This window comes from Lynx rufus, unplaced genomic scaffold (assembly GCF_022079265.1).
Source record: "Lynx rufus isolate CCGP_SWC_20201006 ecotype Redwood Valley unplaced genomic scaffold, mLynRuf1.p SCAF_6, whole genome shotgun sequence".
Classification (NCBI taxonomy): domain Eukaryota; kingdom Metazoa; phylum Chordata; class Mammalia; order Carnivora; family Felidae; genus Lynx; species Lynx rufus.
Genome location: NW_025814878.1, coordinates 20,741,853 through 20,760,586, shown reverse-complemented (window position 1 = coordinate 20,760,586; position 18,734 = coordinate 20,741,853). Strand labels below are relative to the sequence as shown.

Here is an 18,734-nt window from a genome sequence, read left to right as displayed (position 1 = left end):
AATTATTTACTTTTATATATGTAGAGGAATTGTTACGTTTAAAAAAAAAAGTTCTGGTGTTTCTTGTCTGTGGATGAAAACTGTTGATCTTGAGGGGCTTAATTTAGTAAATGGCTTTGAAAACCTTCTAGATAGAACGCAGGTATATAGAAAGAGTAAAAGTTTGGTTTGCGAGTATAATTCATTCCAGAAACATGCTTGTAATCCAAAGCACTTATATCAAAGCAAATTTCAAGAACCCTGGGCTCAGTTGTGATTGTGTGACGTTCGGCGTCACGTAGACATTATTTACCAAGTTAAAACTTATTAGAAATGTTTGCTCGTCTTGCGGAACATTCGCAGAACGTCACTCACAATCCAAGGTTTTACTGTATTTTAAACAAAATTCTTACAAATCAGATTGAAATAACAGAAGCCTCTTTGTGCGTTTTCAAGCCTGTTTCCCTGTCCATGTCCTCTGATTGCAAGTGGCCTCAACTACGAGTTAATGTGCCCGCTCCTTCCCTTCCCTGGGCCACCTAACCACTCACCTGCTCCAAGTGGGTCACAAAACTGGAATTCTTTCATTTACCTCCACTTTCAATATTACCCCTTCCAAAGGTAAAAAGTGATCATTTACCAAAGCAGACACTCCTTTCAAAGCCACTTCTTTAAATCAAACTTGTATGCATGTTCTCTGATAATTGAGATAAAACAGAAAAATCTTATTATAGCTTTGAACATTTTTCTAAACTGGTTACGATAGGAAAAATAATTGTTATCAGTAATATGGTAAAATGAATGCCAAAAAAGGGCAAGAATATGGGTGTTCTTTACCTATTTAAAGTGGTCATTCACCACATGTAGACCATTAGATACAGACTTTATCTGTATAAATGTTATCTCCTGCCTTTCCTGCTTCCTCTCTCCCTCACCCCTATTGTCAGAATACCCTATCAACTTGACCTAGAATATTGTTTCTTGCAAGCACCCCAACTCTTTCCAGCCTAAATCATAATCACATAGAAATGGGAAGGGAATGTGTGAAAAAGAAAAAGCTGGCTTATGGTTGGGTGACCACAGCTCTTCTATTTACCCACACATCTAACACAACCTGTATTTCCTAATACTCTCCAAAAAGCTGAATCGGAAGCATCGTACTCCTTAAAAAATGTCTAACTCCCGGAACCAGTCCTTTGCCTAGCTTGACGTGGTTGTAACCAATAAATCATTTAAATGCTTCACTGTTCAAAATGTGGTCTGCACATCAGCATCATCTATTAGATGAGCTGAAAACCGATTAGATTTTAGAAATGTAGAAATTCGCAGAGCTACTGTAGCTCTACACTAAAATTAGCATTTTAACAAAATTCTCCAGGTAATTTCGATGGACATTAAAGTTTGTACCACGAGGTGTGCCCGGTTGGCTCAGTTAGTTGAACGTCCAACTTCGGCTTAGGTCGTATCTCACGGTTCACGGGTTTGAGCTCCGTATGGAGCTTGCTGCTGTCAGCGCAGAGCCTGCTTTGGATCCTCTGTCCCCACCCCCCCCATCTGCCCCTCCCCCACCCTCTCTCAAAAATAAATAAAAATGTTAAAAAAAAACATTTGTGCTATGTACAAGCCAGAACCATTGTATAAAATGGATTCTAAATGGTAATTATAGCAGCTTTTAGGGACAGCAATCTGGAAGTTTTCGATAAAAATACATAAACCCTGTGACCAATCACTCCAACCCCCTAAAACGTATCTCATAGAAATAACAGCATGTAAGGGATTTGTTTACATGTAAAGATCGGTTTATTGGAACACCGCTCATAGTGACAACAAAGAACTAGTGAAAGGAAGGAGAGAGAAAGGGAAGGGAGGAAAAAGACCCAGGCCTGTAAACAAAACCAATGTGCATCAAAAGGGCTACCCACACCATAAAGTATTAGTTGGCCATTAAAAAGGATAAATTAAAGCCATTCCAGTTAACTTGAAGTGATTTCCATTGTGGACAAAAGCAGGAAAAAAGTGTGACTAATATTTCCATTTTTGTAAAACAGTGGCAACGTATCTATAAATAGATGTGTATATTCGTGCATATGCGTGTGATTACCTGAGCGGGGAAGAAAATGAAGAAAGCCAGGTACTAGCTTGGTGACTTGGATAAATTGAATGTAGGGAGGAGGGAGCCAAGCAAAAAGAAAAAGTGACCAAAAAGTACACTTAAAAAAACCAAGGGTATGGACTGATGTCACCTTAGCATTTATGTAAAACTTGATGTGGATGTTCATAGACAATTTAAAAATTAAACAAAGATGATTGAGATAAAAAATGAAGAGACTTCCTGTGAACATCAAGCCTGTAAAGTGACTCCCTTTCTTGGAGTAACTGAGGATTGCTGGTTTTTGGTTATCCTTCCGTAAAACCCTGAGCCGGCTTCACTTAGCCACTCCTGGTGTGTGGGGAGGGGGACGCCGGGGACACTGTGTTTGGGGGGAGGCGCGGCTCCCCTGGCTCTTCCCCAACCCGTTGCTTGATTCTCTGCTGAGAAGTCCTACTAGAGCACACTGGCACCTACCAGACACAGAGACCCGGCTCCAGCAACACAACAGCAAAGAGGGTCAGAGACGGGGGTGGACGTCACGTATTGCCTGTTGATAAACCATCGCAGCAATCTCAGTGAAAATGAAGAGCCGCTTAACCTTTCATACCGATGAAGTGTAGCATCTATTGATTTCCCTCCAATCAAAATTAGAGAAATTCGAATTTCCTACCTAGGAGTTCAATGCATTTGTCCCTGCTTTGTGCTTAAGACACCTTGTGCCACACTGGTTCTTGTGTTTTTCTCTACCCCAAACTGTTGTTACCCTTAAAGATGAAACCAAACAAAAACTTACTTTCCCCATTACCCAAATACTTCAAACATTAAAATACCAAACTTGACCGAAGTTTGAAAACACAGCTTTCGCACAATTCATGTCATAAAGGAGGAAGAGTTCAACGTCCATTTCCCCACACTGATTGACCACTTGGCCAATGAGTAAGTTCAGACCATTCCATCAAGGCACCTTGAGGCCCACCCACAGCCCTGGTCTGAGAGACAGGAGGGACTATTCACATCTGAGAGACAGAAGGGACTACACAGAACTTCAACCAGCCATTCCAAAGGTCTGCAGTGGGCAAAAGCCTTGACAACTGGCTTATCAATGCAAAGATGAGGAATTGTGTAACAAAGCATGTATGTATGTATACGTAATCCTCCTTCACTTTTAACACAGGACCTACGAACACACCCGTGATCTCAGTCTTTTTCTCTTCAATGATGCACTACTCGTTTCGAGTCGGGGCACATCTCATACTCCGTTTGAAAGGACTTCAAAATCAACCTACCAGTTCATTGCGTCGGTGGCTCTTCATAGGTTACTTGTAGAGGATATTCCAGATTCCAAATGTATGTATTCTTTTTCTTCCAAGAGTTAAATACCTTCAGAAAACTGTATTATATAATGCTCATTATATGAAAATATAAAAGTGGGAAAAGGACTGGGATTTTAATTTGCAAGTTTGCTGATAATTATCCAAATGTTTTTTAGGTTTCATTAATGTAAACTTTCATCTATTAGAAATAGCAAAAGAAAGGAATGCTTGCATTTTCAGATGTGAACCCTACATATTAGGAAAACAATTTCAAAAATCACAAAGGGAGGCATGAACGAACATCATCTTGAGTTCTTTGAAGCAATTGACAGGAGAGCTGGAGCCCTCATAACCACTACTGGCTACTTCTTGTAAATGCTACAATTTTAGATTATTATCCATCACTTTTCCATTTTACTGGGACTCTACACTGCCTATACTTGCTACTATTTTAGATTTCTATCTACATTCCCATTCCACTAGGACTAAGTGATTACAGATCTGTGCACCTTTTATTCCTTAAATTCATATTCAAGTTGAAAGTTCTTCTGTAATTAACAGATTTGCCAAGGATGTTTAGTAACAAACATTTCATTCATTAATAACCTCAATAGAACTATCGTCTGTTACAAAAAGAAATCCTACTTAAAAACACTACTGTGCCTAGTTTTAGTTATTATCCTGCACTCTACTTCCCAAGCTTAAAAGGATCTTTCTCTTTCCTCAATTTCTATTAGGCCAGACAATCTGGCCAATATTTTTCACTGCATGTCAAGGCAGGACGTAAGGATAAAGCTGGAACGAAGATCTTAAGAGAAGGAACTCAATTAAAAGGGATGCTTCCCATTAGTGTTAGCCCCATTTAAAAAATTTTTTTTTTCAACGTTTATTTATTTTTGGGACAGAGAGAGACAGAGCATGAACAGGGGAGGGGCAGAGAGAGAGGGAGACACAGAATCGGAAACAGGCTCCAGGCTCTGAGCCATCAGCCCAGAGCCCGACGCGGGGCTCGAACTCCCGGACCGCGAGATCGTGACCTGGCTGAAGTCGGACGCTTAACCGACTGCGCCACCCAGGCGCCCCATTTTTTTTTTTAATTTTTTTTTCAACGTTTATTTATTTTTGGGACAGAGAGAGACAGAGCATGAACGGGGGAGGGGCAGAGAGAGAGGGAGACACAGAATCGGAAACAATTAGCCCCATTTTAAATCTGAGCCTGAAAAAAGATGAACACCAAAGGTGAAAATAAATATTTCCACCTAGAAGACAAACTCAGATAACCTGAGTTAAGCTGTCTATAATCACCGGGAATGGTTAAGGAGGGTGGGATGTCTGCTTTCACCTCCCCTTAGTAAGCTCTTCCCTGTGTCAAAACATCATTCTATAACCTGCTAGGCGGTTGGCACTCAAGTACGTAACTGGCTTAATTCTGACACCGGCCTTCATACCGGCGTGGTGCAGGCCTAGGTCTCACATCTCTGCCTGCACCAGCTCTTAGTGCAGACCTTACTGATTCCAGTTCTTCTGGAGTGGCCGAGACAAAAAATTAAGGAACATTACATCATCTACCATTTAGTCTTTAAAAGTAACTGCTAATTACAGTTGAACAATTACAAAGACAAAAGTTATTTTAGATATCTAAATTATTCAGTATTTTTAGGAACTTATATTCTAAACTGGATTTGTATTTGTTGGAATCCCTTTTTAGTTTTCAAAAAATTCTCAAAGTGACTTGGTCAATTCTTGAATTTTAAAACATTTTGATTGTGACCTGCCAACATTAATTAGTATACCTCAAATATTTTTACAGATATCAGGAATGCATTTATTGTTCAAGGTCCAAAACGTGAATGGGTTTGTGCTACAGAGGCTGGGGACGACAAATTCCTATGGTTGTCAGCACTCCAACATGCCATCAAAAGCAGTTTGGACAAGTGAGAAAACATTCTGGGTGCTAATTCTCCCTGGCAAACACAATGTATTTTCTATTCCAGAAGATCCAGCAGGAAGCAGAATGACGATTTGTCACGGATGATAGGAGAACAAACTAGGATGATCCCTAGGGACTTCAGTCCCTCCTAACTTTTAAGCTTTATCATCCATGTTCAACTATGTGAAATGTACAGTAACAATTTGAGTCCAAAATTTTGAAGCACTTCTTTTGGTAGTTATTTTCATAGACAATATTATTTTGATTAATTTGAAAGTTTTATTTTGTGATCTAATGAAAAACAAAATTGGAATAAAAAGCGTTTTTTAAATGATCAGTTTAGAGAAATATTTTGTTGGTGACTTATCATATCTTTATAAATTTTCATGATATAATTGATTTAGAAATGTGTATATCAAAATTTTCTTTTTCTTTCTTTCTTTCTTTCTTTCTTTCTTTCTTTCTTTCTTTCTTTCGCTTCAAAATTAAAATTTTAGACCTACCAAGTAAGTTTTAAAAAGTTAAATTAGACATTGTTAAATTAGAAGGCTGGTGGGAAAAAAAAAAACATTTAAGAAACAAAAATAAAGGAAGTAAGACAATTCTGTTTTAAGAGAAACAGCAAAATAGGTGTTGAGTAGTTTTCCGTGTCTTTAAAAGGCCTTCATTCAATTATTTAACAAACTGAAGCCATAACCTGTTAGCTACCTGGAAACTTTTGCTGATGTATGCAGTAATAATATTTTTCACTTAAAGTAGATATTAATATTGGAAGCTTTCAGTTGTCACTTTCCTGTTTCATATTCTCCTTTAAGATAATAATAAAATCTACTAGTACAGTCTAGGATTGTGAACTGGGCTATATTAAACATCTTTAATAAACACATAGATTCCTTCTAATTCTTGAAAACTTAAATTCTTGTTAAAAAATATACAGAAGTTAAATATTGTGGTGTTTTATTAGTGTAAAATCACACTTTGATTCTGTCATGATATATCCATGCAGCTTAACATCTTGATCCGACAGACAGAATAAACCATTAAAGAGAACATCTGTTGTTGGTCAGCAGTGAATGCAAATTTACAAATGTGATCAAAATGTATTTATCATATAATGTAAAACAAATTCTAAGACAGTATATCATTCTTAATAGGACACACCTCAGAAGCTCCGTTAATAGGAAAAAACCTGTCTCTATGGTGAAAGAATGAAGGACAGGATAGCTGAAGGTAAAACTGGAAATCTCAAGAAATTTCCATTTATTCTGTGATAATTAATGCCCTCAGAAGTTTTAAAACATTATTACCTGAAAATAATCCCTGTAGTGACTGATAAGCATAAGCTTCTAACTGAGAGTCAAGTGCATAAATCATGCAAAAAATGGTGATGTTTGCAAGTGGACGGTACTTATGTTGTTGGTGGTTTCAACGCTTTCCCTTCCCTTCTAGGAGACGAATAAGAAAGGCCTGGCTTCGTAGCTATCTTGTAAGTTTACATGACTGCGGAGTCAAAACCTCACACACGAAAATTTTAAGTTACTGGTAAAATGGCTCAAATTTTCACAAGAGAAATGATAAATTCTGACCCCCAAGTGGACATGGAAGAACCTGAAAGTGCCACATGACTCCTGAAGACTGCTGATTAGGGTTAAAGAGTGCCTCATGCAATATAGTTCTTTCGAATAAAAAAATTCAGTAGGAAACTCATTTTAAAGATTTTTACAAAAAAACCCATAGGTGCTTTATGTAAACCTAAAAGACAACTTGACAATTCATTTAATTTTGTCTCCCCTTTTGCAAATATTTCAGTCTGTGCTTAAGATATAAACGGGAAGGCCGTTCTGTAAATCAAATCAGTGTGAGGTTCTGGCCACGTAAGTGCACTGGACCCATGTTCCGAGTTCCTGATGCTACGGAGTAAAGAAGAGTGGGCTGTGCCAACAAAAACAATATAACCTCCAGAAAAAGTCATCCTGACCCTTTTATTGTTGAAATTAAAAAATAAAAGATACTTAAATACAGGTGAACATATAGGGCAAAACAGAATCATAAAATTCAATGTTGAATTAAGCAGTGAGCTGACTGTCTGGGTCTCCAAATTGGCTTGGACCCAGAACTGCTTAAAAATGGGTATGTTCACAGTTAACGGCAATTGGCTTATAGGTGAGAGAACGGTCGAAGTTGTTCCAGTTGAACTTCCAGAGAAATTCTCTCCTCAAGAACATCCTGAGAAAAGATGCAAAGCTAAGTTATATTTCAAAGTACACAAAAATGAAGGCACATATACAACAACTAAGCATCAAGAAAACAATTTAAACTTGTGATGAAGGGATAGTCATTCATATTTTAAAAGGATACCTCACTTGAGAAAAGTAGTTTCTTTAAATGTACACAAAATTAAGGTACGATCTTAACTGAAATCTTTTTCTTACAAAATAAATCAGGGTAATAAAATGTTTTTTAATTATTAGAAAAGCCAAAATTTGCAAATGATGGCTATTCATGCATGCATTTTGCATAAAACCTACCCCCTGCAGTAACAGCTGATGAATCAATTAAACAGATTCTTTCTCCTGGTGATATCTGGTCATAAAAACTCCTGAACCTCATCTGAGTTTCAGTTTCACAAAGAATAAATCTATTTTGCAATCAGAATTTCTAATCACTGTTGATTCTGAGCCGTCTTTTCAGACAGCCAGGAAATTCTAACTCACCTGCTTTGTTTTTTCTTTTTCTCGATCACCCTGATAGTATCGTGTTTTAACCAGAGCTACCTCTTCCTATTTCATATCATACTTCTTTTTTCTGTTCTCAGATATAGTGAGAAAAGTGATTTTTAACATAGCTTCTATATAGATGTTTCTATAGGCTTCCTTAGTTCTTCAGAAAAACATGTGCTGATAAGATTTCCATCGTCAAGATATGGTAAGCAAGCTTGTTCTCAGTTTTACATTCTTCCTTTACAACAGACCAAATTCATAACCATAGACTACAAATCTCTTCTTTGATCAAAGAGTTGTACAAAAATACCATTCATTCACAGGTATTTATCAAATGCCTAACATGCGCTAGGTTTTGGGGATGGAGACAATACGGTTGTGAGTTTATCTAGGGGAGCCCCAGTTTATTTCTGATGTCCTGGCCTACACATTAACACATCCCTCTCTCTTTTCTCTGAAAAGTATTTTGATTTGGACAATGTATTACGGTCGCCCTGAGCAGAAAATATGCTTTACTCTCAGTGAGTTCATTTTAGTAGGCCAGAGAGACAAATGTGCCATAGACAGTAATTCCAGATAGTGTGATAAATGCTAGATGAGGGATATAAACAGAATGTTTTGGGAACGAACTAACTCTGCATTTATTTTACAAATTTCATAATTCAATTTATACTTCCACAGACTCTTTTCTCATCTTTGTGGTTTACAACCTTGCTACGCGAACTGAGAGCAACAGTCATCATCTGGAAGCTTATGAGAAATGCAGAATTCTCAAGGCCCATGCCATACCTAATATGAACCAGAACTTGCATTTTAACATGACCCCTGATTAACTGTGCACATGTTAAGATTTGAGAGCCACTGGTTTACAAGACATGAATATTTAATAATGTTGGTAAACCATAAATGATTCTGGCTAATTTTTATTTGGAGGGATTCAAAGAAATCACAGTAGTAAGAAAAACAAACCCATTCCTCTCAAGTACAGTTGACAGGAGTACACGCTGGCCATAAGCAGCATTTCTACTGAAGGCTAGTCTTTTCTCTTCCACATGTGACATGATCTAAATTGTCCGCATCCTCCTTCTTCTTTAGACCTGTTTGAGTCCCTTTAATAGATTCTGAGTTGTCTTTGATAAAAGGATAAACTAACAATACTCAAATCATCTTAGAATTCAGTAAGAGCATAGAGAACCATGTCTATGATCTTGGAGGTACCTGAGGTCACGACATTTCCTCTCTAGGGTTTCATTATGAAAGTTCAGGAATATTACAGAAATAGTGATGCCATATATATGTAGGGTATGGCAATCAGACCAGAATTGAATATGCAAAATTCCTTCTACTATGAAAAGGTTCAAAGGCATAAAGAACATTTTCGATAACTCGTTTGTTTCTCTTGCTACCTGGGAAGTTCCATATAGCCTATGAATTGCTGGATCACTTCTAAGTTCCTATTAACTCTAAGATGTTTTGAGTCCATGGAAGTTCCCCAGTAGAGATTCAGAATACCTTTAATTGTTGCTGCAATTCACTGTTCAATCTGGCCAAAACTGTATTGGTTTCCTTATTGCGTCTAATTGATGCCTGAATTGCTTTCTTATCTTTCCCAACAGACCTGAAAAGATAAAGAGGGTAAGAAAACATGACTTTCATTTCTTATCTTTAAATTCTCTCATTCTTCCCTGACCTATCACTAAATCCAGAAAGTAGAAGAGCATCTTTTGCCTTAATGGCATAGTTCAACCTCACTTGCTTGGTTTCAGTGGTCAGCCAGAAGTATCAAAGCTTAATTATTATTGTTTTAATTGTTCTTCTTCTGTAGAACTCATCAGCAACCCTCTTCTGTATACAACCACACAGTAAATATTTTAAATTTGTGGGTCATATGGTTTCTGCAGCATATTCTTGTTTTGTTTTGTTTTTTTTTTCCTTTCTCTTGGCTCTTCTCTTCTTTACACAAATGTGAAAGCCTTAGTTCTGGGACTTACAAAAACAGGCCATGGGATGAATTTGGCGCACAAGCCCCTGAGTCAGCTGGATCTAAGACAACCGTAGTTAAAATATTAGTGTTGTTCTACACTATCAATTTTTTAAAAATCTGCTCAAGGGTTTGCGTTTGGGTTTTAAAATGGAATTGAACTTAATAATAGAAAGAGGAAAAGTGGAAAGCATATTACACCTGCTCATAAAAGAGAAAATGCTTAAAGAGGAGAAGCTGAGAACCTCTGCTCAACTAAAGAGCTAGTCTGATAATTTAATTGCTGTGCTTTTTGTTACTAGTAATTACATTTGTTTCAGAACTACTCTGATTACCTAGGAATAGAAGGCTGTGATGCAAGAACAGCAGCTAAGACACCGGTCTTTTGTGTATGTTCATCAACTTCTGGCCTTAATTCATCTTCTGATTTTAATCTTCTGCGAACAGGTTTAGGTGGTGGTGCAAGGGGTGTTGTGCCTTTGCTCTGGAAGAGAAGAATTCCGTCAACAAGGAGCATGTCCTGAAGACATTCACGGTTAATTAGCACTTCACCAACATCATTTGCTTTCTTTAAACTGCTTATTTTCCAAAAATTAAAAGTCATCTGTCCCACTTTAAAACAATTTATACAGATGTAACCACAGCTAAGTTACATTTCAATAGGAGAGGCTGCTGACATCATAATTGTGAATGTACCTAACAAGATACTCTTTTAAAAAGGGCAACAGGAGTTCCTTGAGTCCCAAATCTGACTCAAAACTATAATATTCACAGTTTAAATGTTAACAAGAAACATGCTCAATATATATACCTGTTTAATAAGTATAAAAGGGAGTCTCCAGAAATATGTATCCATTATCCTAGGATTTCCTACTCAAAAATACTAAAATATACCAATAATAAAGCAATTTATAAAGAAGTAGAAAGCTAGGCAATACTTTAAAACTCATAACTAAAATGCACAATAACTGTAACTTTTTAAATGTTTATTTTGGGGGGGGGAGAGAGAGAATGCGCACATGCGTGTGACAGCATGAGCGGGGAGGGCAGAGAGAGAGGGAGACACAGAATCTGAGGCAGGATCCAGGCTCCAAGCTGTCAGCACAGAGCCCGCTGTGGGGCTCGAACCCACAAACCGTGAGATCATGACCTGCCCTGAAGTCGGACGCTTAACCGACTGAGCCCCCCAGGAGCCCCAGTAATTTGTAACTCTTGAATACAAGTGGACATTTTGTTGGAAACTGAGATTCAAATATGGTATTTTGGCATTTACCATAACCTGATTTGATCTGTTCATAGATAAAAATGAGAATCAACTGCCATATCTTTGGTTAAGTGCTATGTGTTGCTGTGAGCTGACAAAAACACACTATTAAAAAACATCACAGAAATACGGTACAAACTAAGGTGTCCAGAAAGCACAATTTAAGCACTTTCAGAGGCACGTGCTGTAATAACTACTGGGAATATCTGGATGAGAACAGAAAAAAAAAATTACCAAGACTTTTCTCTGAACCGAAAAATATGCCAGTATCTGTAATTTACTTTGAAATGCAAAAAACAGATACGAAAAACTGATGTAGATAAAGGACGGAGAGATACATGACAATGCAAGTACAGGAAACTGGTAATGGTACGGTCAAGTGTGGGTTTTTTGATGTATATAACGTAAAATTCTCTCAACTTTACCGTGTGTGTAGAAATTTTCATGAAATGTGCTGGGGAAAAAATAATCCCCAAAACAGTCAAGAAGAAGAGCCCAGAGCATAACATTCTTCAAGGGTTGACCATTTTTCCCTATGACACTTAAGACTGCAATAAAGCAAACTGAATGTGACCAATAAGGAAGCTCTATTTTATGCATGTGAACAATGTAGTAACATGAGTTCTGAGAACCTATGGTCTATACTGGATGACAGACTATTATCTCCTAGAATTTTTAAACGGGCAGACCTTGTTCTGAGACCGACTCAGTATATTACAGTTCTGGCAGTGGGTGGGTTAGGCTGCTCTACGGTTAACTTTATTTCTAAGATTTCTGTCAGTTTTAAAATCTTACAAAGTAAAAATGACGTCATGTAACATTTTACATGTACAAAATAACCAATATTACACAAGACTTGTCGCCTACCACATTGGCAGGAGCACTAGCAGCTGTCTTCTCTTCAATTTTACTATCTGTTTTGGCAACTCGAAGAGAACTTGCAGGATCAGAAGCTTTTTCAACCTAGAGATGAATATATTATCATTCCTAACTATATGTAATCAGTATAAAATTATGCATAAATACATATGTTAACAAATCAGAGAGTAAAATATTAAGAAAATGTTCAGTCTGATAATAAGGAATTTGAGAAAACCCCGTACAATGACTATTCTGTCCTACAGAAAGGCAGGGAGCAGGGAAGGTGACAGGTCTCTGAGGGAGAAGCGGAGGGCTGACAATGCAGCCCGGCACAGTCTGGAAAATTCTTGCGGTTGGGGGAGCGGATGCCTCCACCCCAGAGAGCCGAGTACCCAATGCCCTGGGCACACCTGGACTTCCCCTCAGGCTCGCCCTGCCTTCCTGGAGGCACAGCCCACACACCTAGAGGCCCCAAGGCTAGGCAGAAAGTTACAGGCTTGAAGAAGCGGCTAGTAGAAAATTTCCCATGGATCGGATCTGTAAGAAGCTTTAATAAGTCTCTCCAACTTCACATTTATGTTTAGTGAAGTCGGGAATCCCTAGAGAAGTTCTTGCCACTAGAACTAAACAGAATCTCCTGGAACGCTGCTGTCTAACTGAAGTGACTTACTGTCACACAAATGGAGTGTAGCTATGGTAACCACAGCCACTTATTACACGGAAATCTTCACCAAATCACACATCAGACGCTCAGCATTAAGAAGCAAGCCCCTGAGCAGTGTTTCAGCCATGACCAGATGGTTGTGTTTGTATCTTTTCACACGACAACTAACTTCCACGCAGATTCTCATTCTTATTATTGCAACCAGCAGGTGTCGAAGACCAATTAAAAAAATTAAGAAGCACAGACCTAGGCAACAGAAATCCTCTAGAGCAGCAGCAGAAGATATTTTATTCACTCATGTCCATTCTAGTATCTACTTTTTAGAGGTTCCTCTGTTTACAGACCTACTTATGAATATAATGTGGGAAGCGTTTCCCAGCAGAAAATCAGCTAAGCCCTTGAAAACTCACCGGTAGGACCTCTGCATGTTTCTCGGCTTCATCTTCTTGTTCTTCATTTACGTTTGATGCAGCAAATACTTCAAACTGGCTGAAATCTGCAAAATTTGGTTGTTCTGGTATCTGCTGAGGTGAGGTACTAGTATGAGTTATTAGGCCATCGGCATCCACTGGGCGATGCACAACGGGACCAGGAGCCTGCACGATGGTTTAGGAGGGAGGAACACACATTAGTGTATCACTGGCAGAAACCTTCTTTGAAAATACATTGTACAAATAACCTTGTTACCTGTAAATTCAGGGAGGTGAGCTACAGTAGCATCTAGCCTCTAAAAAACTGTAAGTGGCATGCTGAGACACTCAAAAGGTTAAGATGACAAACTTTCAATAAAAAAAGATACTTTTAGGGGCAGCTGGGTGGCTCAGGTGGTTAAGCGTCCGACTCATGAGATCAAACCCGGCTGGGCTCTGCGTTGACAGCACGGAGCCTGCTTGGGATTCTCTCCCCGCGCCCCCCTCCATGCCCCCCGGCCCCTGCTTGCGCTCGCTCTCAAAATAAATAAGTTTTTAAAGGAGATTTAAAAAAAAGATACTTTTACAAAATTCTTATTACAAAGAAAGTACATCCGAGGACAGGGAGGGTCTGGCCCTACTCCCAGATTCTCCACTTGTGTCTTTTTTTTTTTTTAATCGGGACACTGCACAACAGTTTGTGCTTTAAAAAAGTTACTTTTATTAAAACAATGTTCCATCATATTTCTAAAAAGGTTACATTAAAGTGTGAAAACCACCACTCTAACTATTCTCCCAATACTTTGGCATTACTTCCCTTCAATTTTCTTCCACTCCTCTGCCAGAGCAATCCTCTAAAATCTTCAACCCAAAAATACATTTATTGAGGATCTAACTTTTGGCCAAGCACTATGGAAATAACAGCAAACAAAAAAATAAGGCCCATGACCTAATGAAGCAGATAGTCTAGTGCAGGATAAGAGCAAGAAAACAAGGAATTAAAATACACTGTGAGCAGTTTTATTGTGATGGAAGTACAGGACAACACAGGAATAAATCTGCAGTCTCTTCCCTGCTTATCCGTTAAAAATTCTCCATCTCCTGTAAGAAAAACTCTTGATCTGGAGATGCTCTGCCCCTTCCCCGTGTCCACAGTTTCATTCCCCATCACTCCGGTTGCACAGAACTAACTCATCTTCCCTTGATTATGCCAGGCAATGTCATTCCTTCTGATTGGAGGGCCCTCTCCCCAAGAAACACTACTTCATCTCTCAAGTCTTTGCTTAAAGCCTTACTTCCTTCGTTTTACTTACACCTTTTCAACGTGACCCTTGACTTCACTAGCTAGTAAAGCTGTGGCGAAGCATTTTACAAATACGCCTGGAGCAGCACTTGTCCTGTAATTGTTGTTTATAGGTCTGTCTTCCCCTCTGGACTGGTTCTTGAATCAAGTGACCAACTCCCTGGGTTTCCAGTTTAACCCAATATATATTTTCGCTAGTACTTGAGGTAAAATACATACTAAAATCTTCAAATTTCAGTATCTTACTCGTAAAGACTAAGAAACCATCTTTTTAACTTCAAATAACCAACTTCATTATAAGGATCTAACCCAGAAAAATCAACCGAATTCATTCATGTAAAAGGTAGTCAGCTAGCCAGTCTCATACAACTAACAGCTATAATCGAGAATCTTAGAACAGATTAGACGGAAACAATTTCTACCTGGCAGGGATACAGAGGTCATCTAACACTTCCTCTACTGCTGGAATAACATCGCCAGAGAGATGCAGTGAGGGCACTGAGGTGCTGCTAGATCCAGGACATAAACGGACATCTCCTGTCGCCCAACCTGTTGTTCTTTCCACTAAACCTTCCTTTATCAAGACATTATCATTTGGTCCACTTTTAAGCTTCTTTCAAAAGATAACTCCAATCATTATTCTTGACTTCCAAACAAGACTTAGCTTCTCTGAATGAAATGTTCATTAAGAATGACAATTAGAGGAGCGCCTGGGTAGCTCAGTCGGTTGAGTGTCTGACTCTGGCTCAGGTCATGATCTTGTGGTTCGTGGGTTCGAGCCCCGCATGGGGCTCTGTGCTGACAGCTCAGAGCCTGGAGCCTGCTTCGGATTCGGTGTCTCCCTCTCTCTCTCTGCCCCTCCCTTGCTCACACTCTGTGTGTGTCTCTCTCTCTCTCAAAAATAAACATTTAAAAAAAAAAAAAAAAAGAATGACAATTAGGTAATTCCTGATGTTCAAAGTAATTCTAGAGTAGCAGTGAACGCCTAACAGATAAGACCACCCAGTAATGGAAGCACCGAAGGATTACCTGTGAGGGCTGTGGCCTTGGAGGCACTGCAGGAGGGTGGGCAACAACCCCAGCCTGTTGTTGTCCTGAGTAAACACACAAGTTGTCTTTTTAGTAAATACACACTTTGCTAGTACAACCAACAGGTGGAGTGAATGTGATCAAATGATGAAGATTTGTAAGAATGTTTGGTAAGTACTAGAAGGCATTTACTATCCTGTAAAACTATCTACATAGGACTTAATAACCAAGCCTCATGGCCCTTTCTCAGACCTCGTTTCTCTTGTTCTCTGCACGAGACAGTCGTGACATGCTTGTTTCCGTAATACTATACCATCTTGGCTTTCTTCTCCTATTTCTGAATGCTCTTCAGCTATAAAATACGCAGACGTCCAAATTTTCTTTTTTCATTCATTCTATCGTTTCTATGTAAATGATTCCCAAATAATACAATCTTTCTTAACCCACAAGTCCAATAGCCTGTTATTATGTCCCCTTTTCCTCATCACTCCAAACTCATAATGTCCAAAACAGAACATCTTCATCGCCTGGTCCTAACTTTTCTATTTTGATCAACATAATAACAATACAACCAGTTATATAGAAATTAAAACCTTGGAGTAAGTTGTATGTCTTCTCTCTCCTCTGTCAGCTTTCCCTCCTTAATCTCTCTCCACATGATTGTTTTAAACTCTCTGGTGGCATCTCTCAGGTTCCCATCTTTTATCATTTTAACTCAATCACATTAAGAAAAAAAATTCCTCTCACTTGACACCTTTTAAATTCAAAATTCTTCTTCAGATAAAAAAATGAGACATATTAAGAGAAAAGAAAATAAAATGTTGTGCTCTTTAATGAACTTTAGAATCAAATGATTTTATGGTCTTCTGACCCACCTGTGGTGACTGCAAAGGTCCGATTCATATCTAAAGATGATGATCTAGAATGAGAAGGCTGAGGCCTTGGAGGGGGAGGTGGTGGTGCAGTGTTATCAGGCGACGTTCCAGAATGAGACCTACAAAATCCACCCATTACACTTCGTGATGCTACTGGTATTGGAGCTTTCTTCTTTTTAAGCATTCAACTTGGCTAAGCAGCAAAGGATCTCACTGGTGTGACATTTTCTCAAGTAGGTATGACAAGTATACCAATGAATAAAGAGAAGACTTTCTGATATACGTTAAACAAAAAATTATTTAATGGGGCAAATACCCTTTTATTATAAAGGATAATTATACATTTAAAAAATCTGAAAAGAAAGTTATTAACATGAATTCAAGGTAGACTGAAAACCTAGTAATGGTTTTCCCATTCCATTAAAGGTAATATTAGTTTGAAAAATCATTTTCAAGAAAGAGAGACTTCACTTTCAGATATGGTTAGCTTTCAACTTATTTAAAGTTTGAAGTTTGGGAAAGTGAAGCAGAATCTTGCTCAACTATCTGAGGTGACCATTCCTGTGTCTCCACAGGCCATCTCATCGTATAGGGGACTGTCCTCATTTTCGACCCCCCCCAGAGATTCACTTTTTTGCCACCGAAGTCTTTTGTATTCTGAAAAAGAGTCTCACGGACTCTGACAATCTGCTCCTCACTTATAGGGATAAAAAGGAGAATAAAACTCAAGATGACTGAGAACTCTAAGATATACAGAAAGAATTATATGAAGAAGTAGGCTTTGACTCAAGAAGCTCTTCTGAGATTCTGTGTTACTTGTCTCTGTATACATCCTCCAGGCACGTGGCCAAAGGATACTGAGCATGTATAACAGGAGAGGGGAAAAAGATGCTCCTGTCCTGTCCACAGATTTTAGTGGATGGTTAAGTTAAGCCCTTGCAGACAAATCCCTAGCCACCTTCACCCTATCCCACACCTTTTCTATTTGTGTCTGAAAAGTTCTATGTCACGCAAATCTTCAGGGAGGGTAGGTAGCCCAACATGAGGGTGTGCCATCTAGAAAGATGGCATCTCAAAACAGAATTGCTGACACTTGCCACCAAGGCTTTAAAAGAAAATCTGTACCTCTAGTACTTATTTAGACTCTCAGCTGTTTACCTTCACAAAGGACTACCTTAAATTGCTAATGCTACTACAGCACTTCCTAAACCTTCCAGAGACTACCGCGGGGTAAGATAAGGGTTCCTTTTGTTTTCCTACTAGAGTTGGAAAGAATCGAAATCATTTCCCTTCTACATAAACCAGGAGGCAACCTAACAGCGTTCAGAGAACTGAAGAATAGAGGAAAATAATGTATACTTGGTTCTAAAATAATTCTCAATATTACAATGTGACAACATATTTCATGTGTTTTTTTATTGACAGAAATACTGACCTTTGATGAGTTACATTGTTTCCAAGCTGTTCTGGGTCCGAAGTAAAAGAGTCTGAACTACTGTACCCATCTGCTGATAAATGGAATATACCCTATTTAATAATAATTTTTTATTCACTTTTTACTCTAGATACTCTAAACAAGTATGATAATTATTACTTCAAATCAGAGACATTTAAAGACTGGCTAATAGCTTAAGAGTTCATCCTAGTGTCGTTAAATGGTAACAATTAAATATAAATCAAATAAATCATGGCATATTTACACAACAAAATACTATGCACACGGAACAAGTTATAATCTAGAGAAGTTAATGTAAATAGGAATAAAAAATATGCATAGACCACAATAAAACTTATGAAATTAGCCAGAGGTTCACCATTTTTCGCCTGAGAAAGTATCACTGCCAATTCCTCAAACTCTCATGAGGAGCAGAGAACTCCAGAGGCAGCCTAATGGTCGTGATACAGTAACAGATTTTAAAACAGAAACTCCAGGGTCGATCTGAAGGAACACTAATACTACTCCTCACTTTCAAGGATTATATATTAAAGGGACTGGTTATTTGGTTTAGTTTCATTTCAAAATGTACCCCGTTCCTTTTTCTCATCAAATAACTGAATTGTTTAATTCTACAGGAATGATACTAAAACTACCCGATTTCCACTTGGATGTTCTAACAGGCACCTCAAACTGGAGATGTCCAAAAGTCAACTTCCAATCTTCCCCAACAAACCTACTCTTATCACAGCCTTCCTCAGTTCCTAGTCTATCAGGCCAAAATTCCCTGAATCGCCCTTGACCTCTCACCCCCATCCTCGATCACACAGGTAAGCAAGTCCCACGTACTTTCCCCACCAAACAGAGTCAGAAGCTGA

At 38.5% G+C, this 18,734-nt stretch overlaps 2 protein-coding genes across 7 annotated transcripts in view; one reads left to right on the top strand and one right to left on the bottom strand.

Moving 5' to 3' along the window:
* Positions 1–5,322, top strand: part of ECT2L (epithelial cell transforming 2 like) — a 66,957-nt gene extending 61,635 nt beyond the window's left edge. The window contains exons 19-20 of the mRNA XM_047103135.1: positions 3,246–3,418; positions 5,195–5,322. Coding sequence (XP_046959091.1) covers positions 3,246–3,418; positions 5,195–5,322 — 301 coding nt within the window. The remainder of the gene's footprint in view (positions 1–3,245; positions 3,419–5,194) is intronic.
* Positions 5,323–6,254: 932 nt separating this feature from the next.
* Positions 6,255–18,734, bottom strand: part of REPS1 (RALBP1 associated Eps domain containing 1) — an 88,538-nt gene continuing 76,058 nt past the window's right edge. For 3 of the 6 annotated variants that reach the window (XM_047101492.1, XM_047101494.1, XM_047101495.1), the window contains 8 exons: positions 17,857–17,929; positions 16,422–16,540; positions 15,547–15,611; positions 13,215–13,400; positions 12,147–12,242; positions 10,351–10,499; positions 9,547–9,652; positions 6,255–7,540 (listed from right to left, as the gene is read on the bottom strand). In XM_047101492.1, coding sequence (XP_046957448.1) covers positions 7,472–7,540; positions 9,547–9,652; positions 10,351–10,499; positions 12,147–12,242; positions 13,215–13,400; positions 15,547–15,611; positions 16,422–16,540; positions 17,857–17,929 — 863 coding nt within the window. In that variant the 3' untranslated portion in view covers positions 6,255–7,471. The remainder of the gene's footprint in view (positions 7,541–9,546; positions 9,653–10,350; positions 10,500–12,146; positions 12,243–13,214; positions 13,401–15,546; positions 15,612–16,421; positions 16,541–17,856; positions 17,930–18,734) is intronic. The other 3 variants (XM_047101493.1, XM_047101496.1, XM_047101497.1) reach the window with 2 other exon arrangements.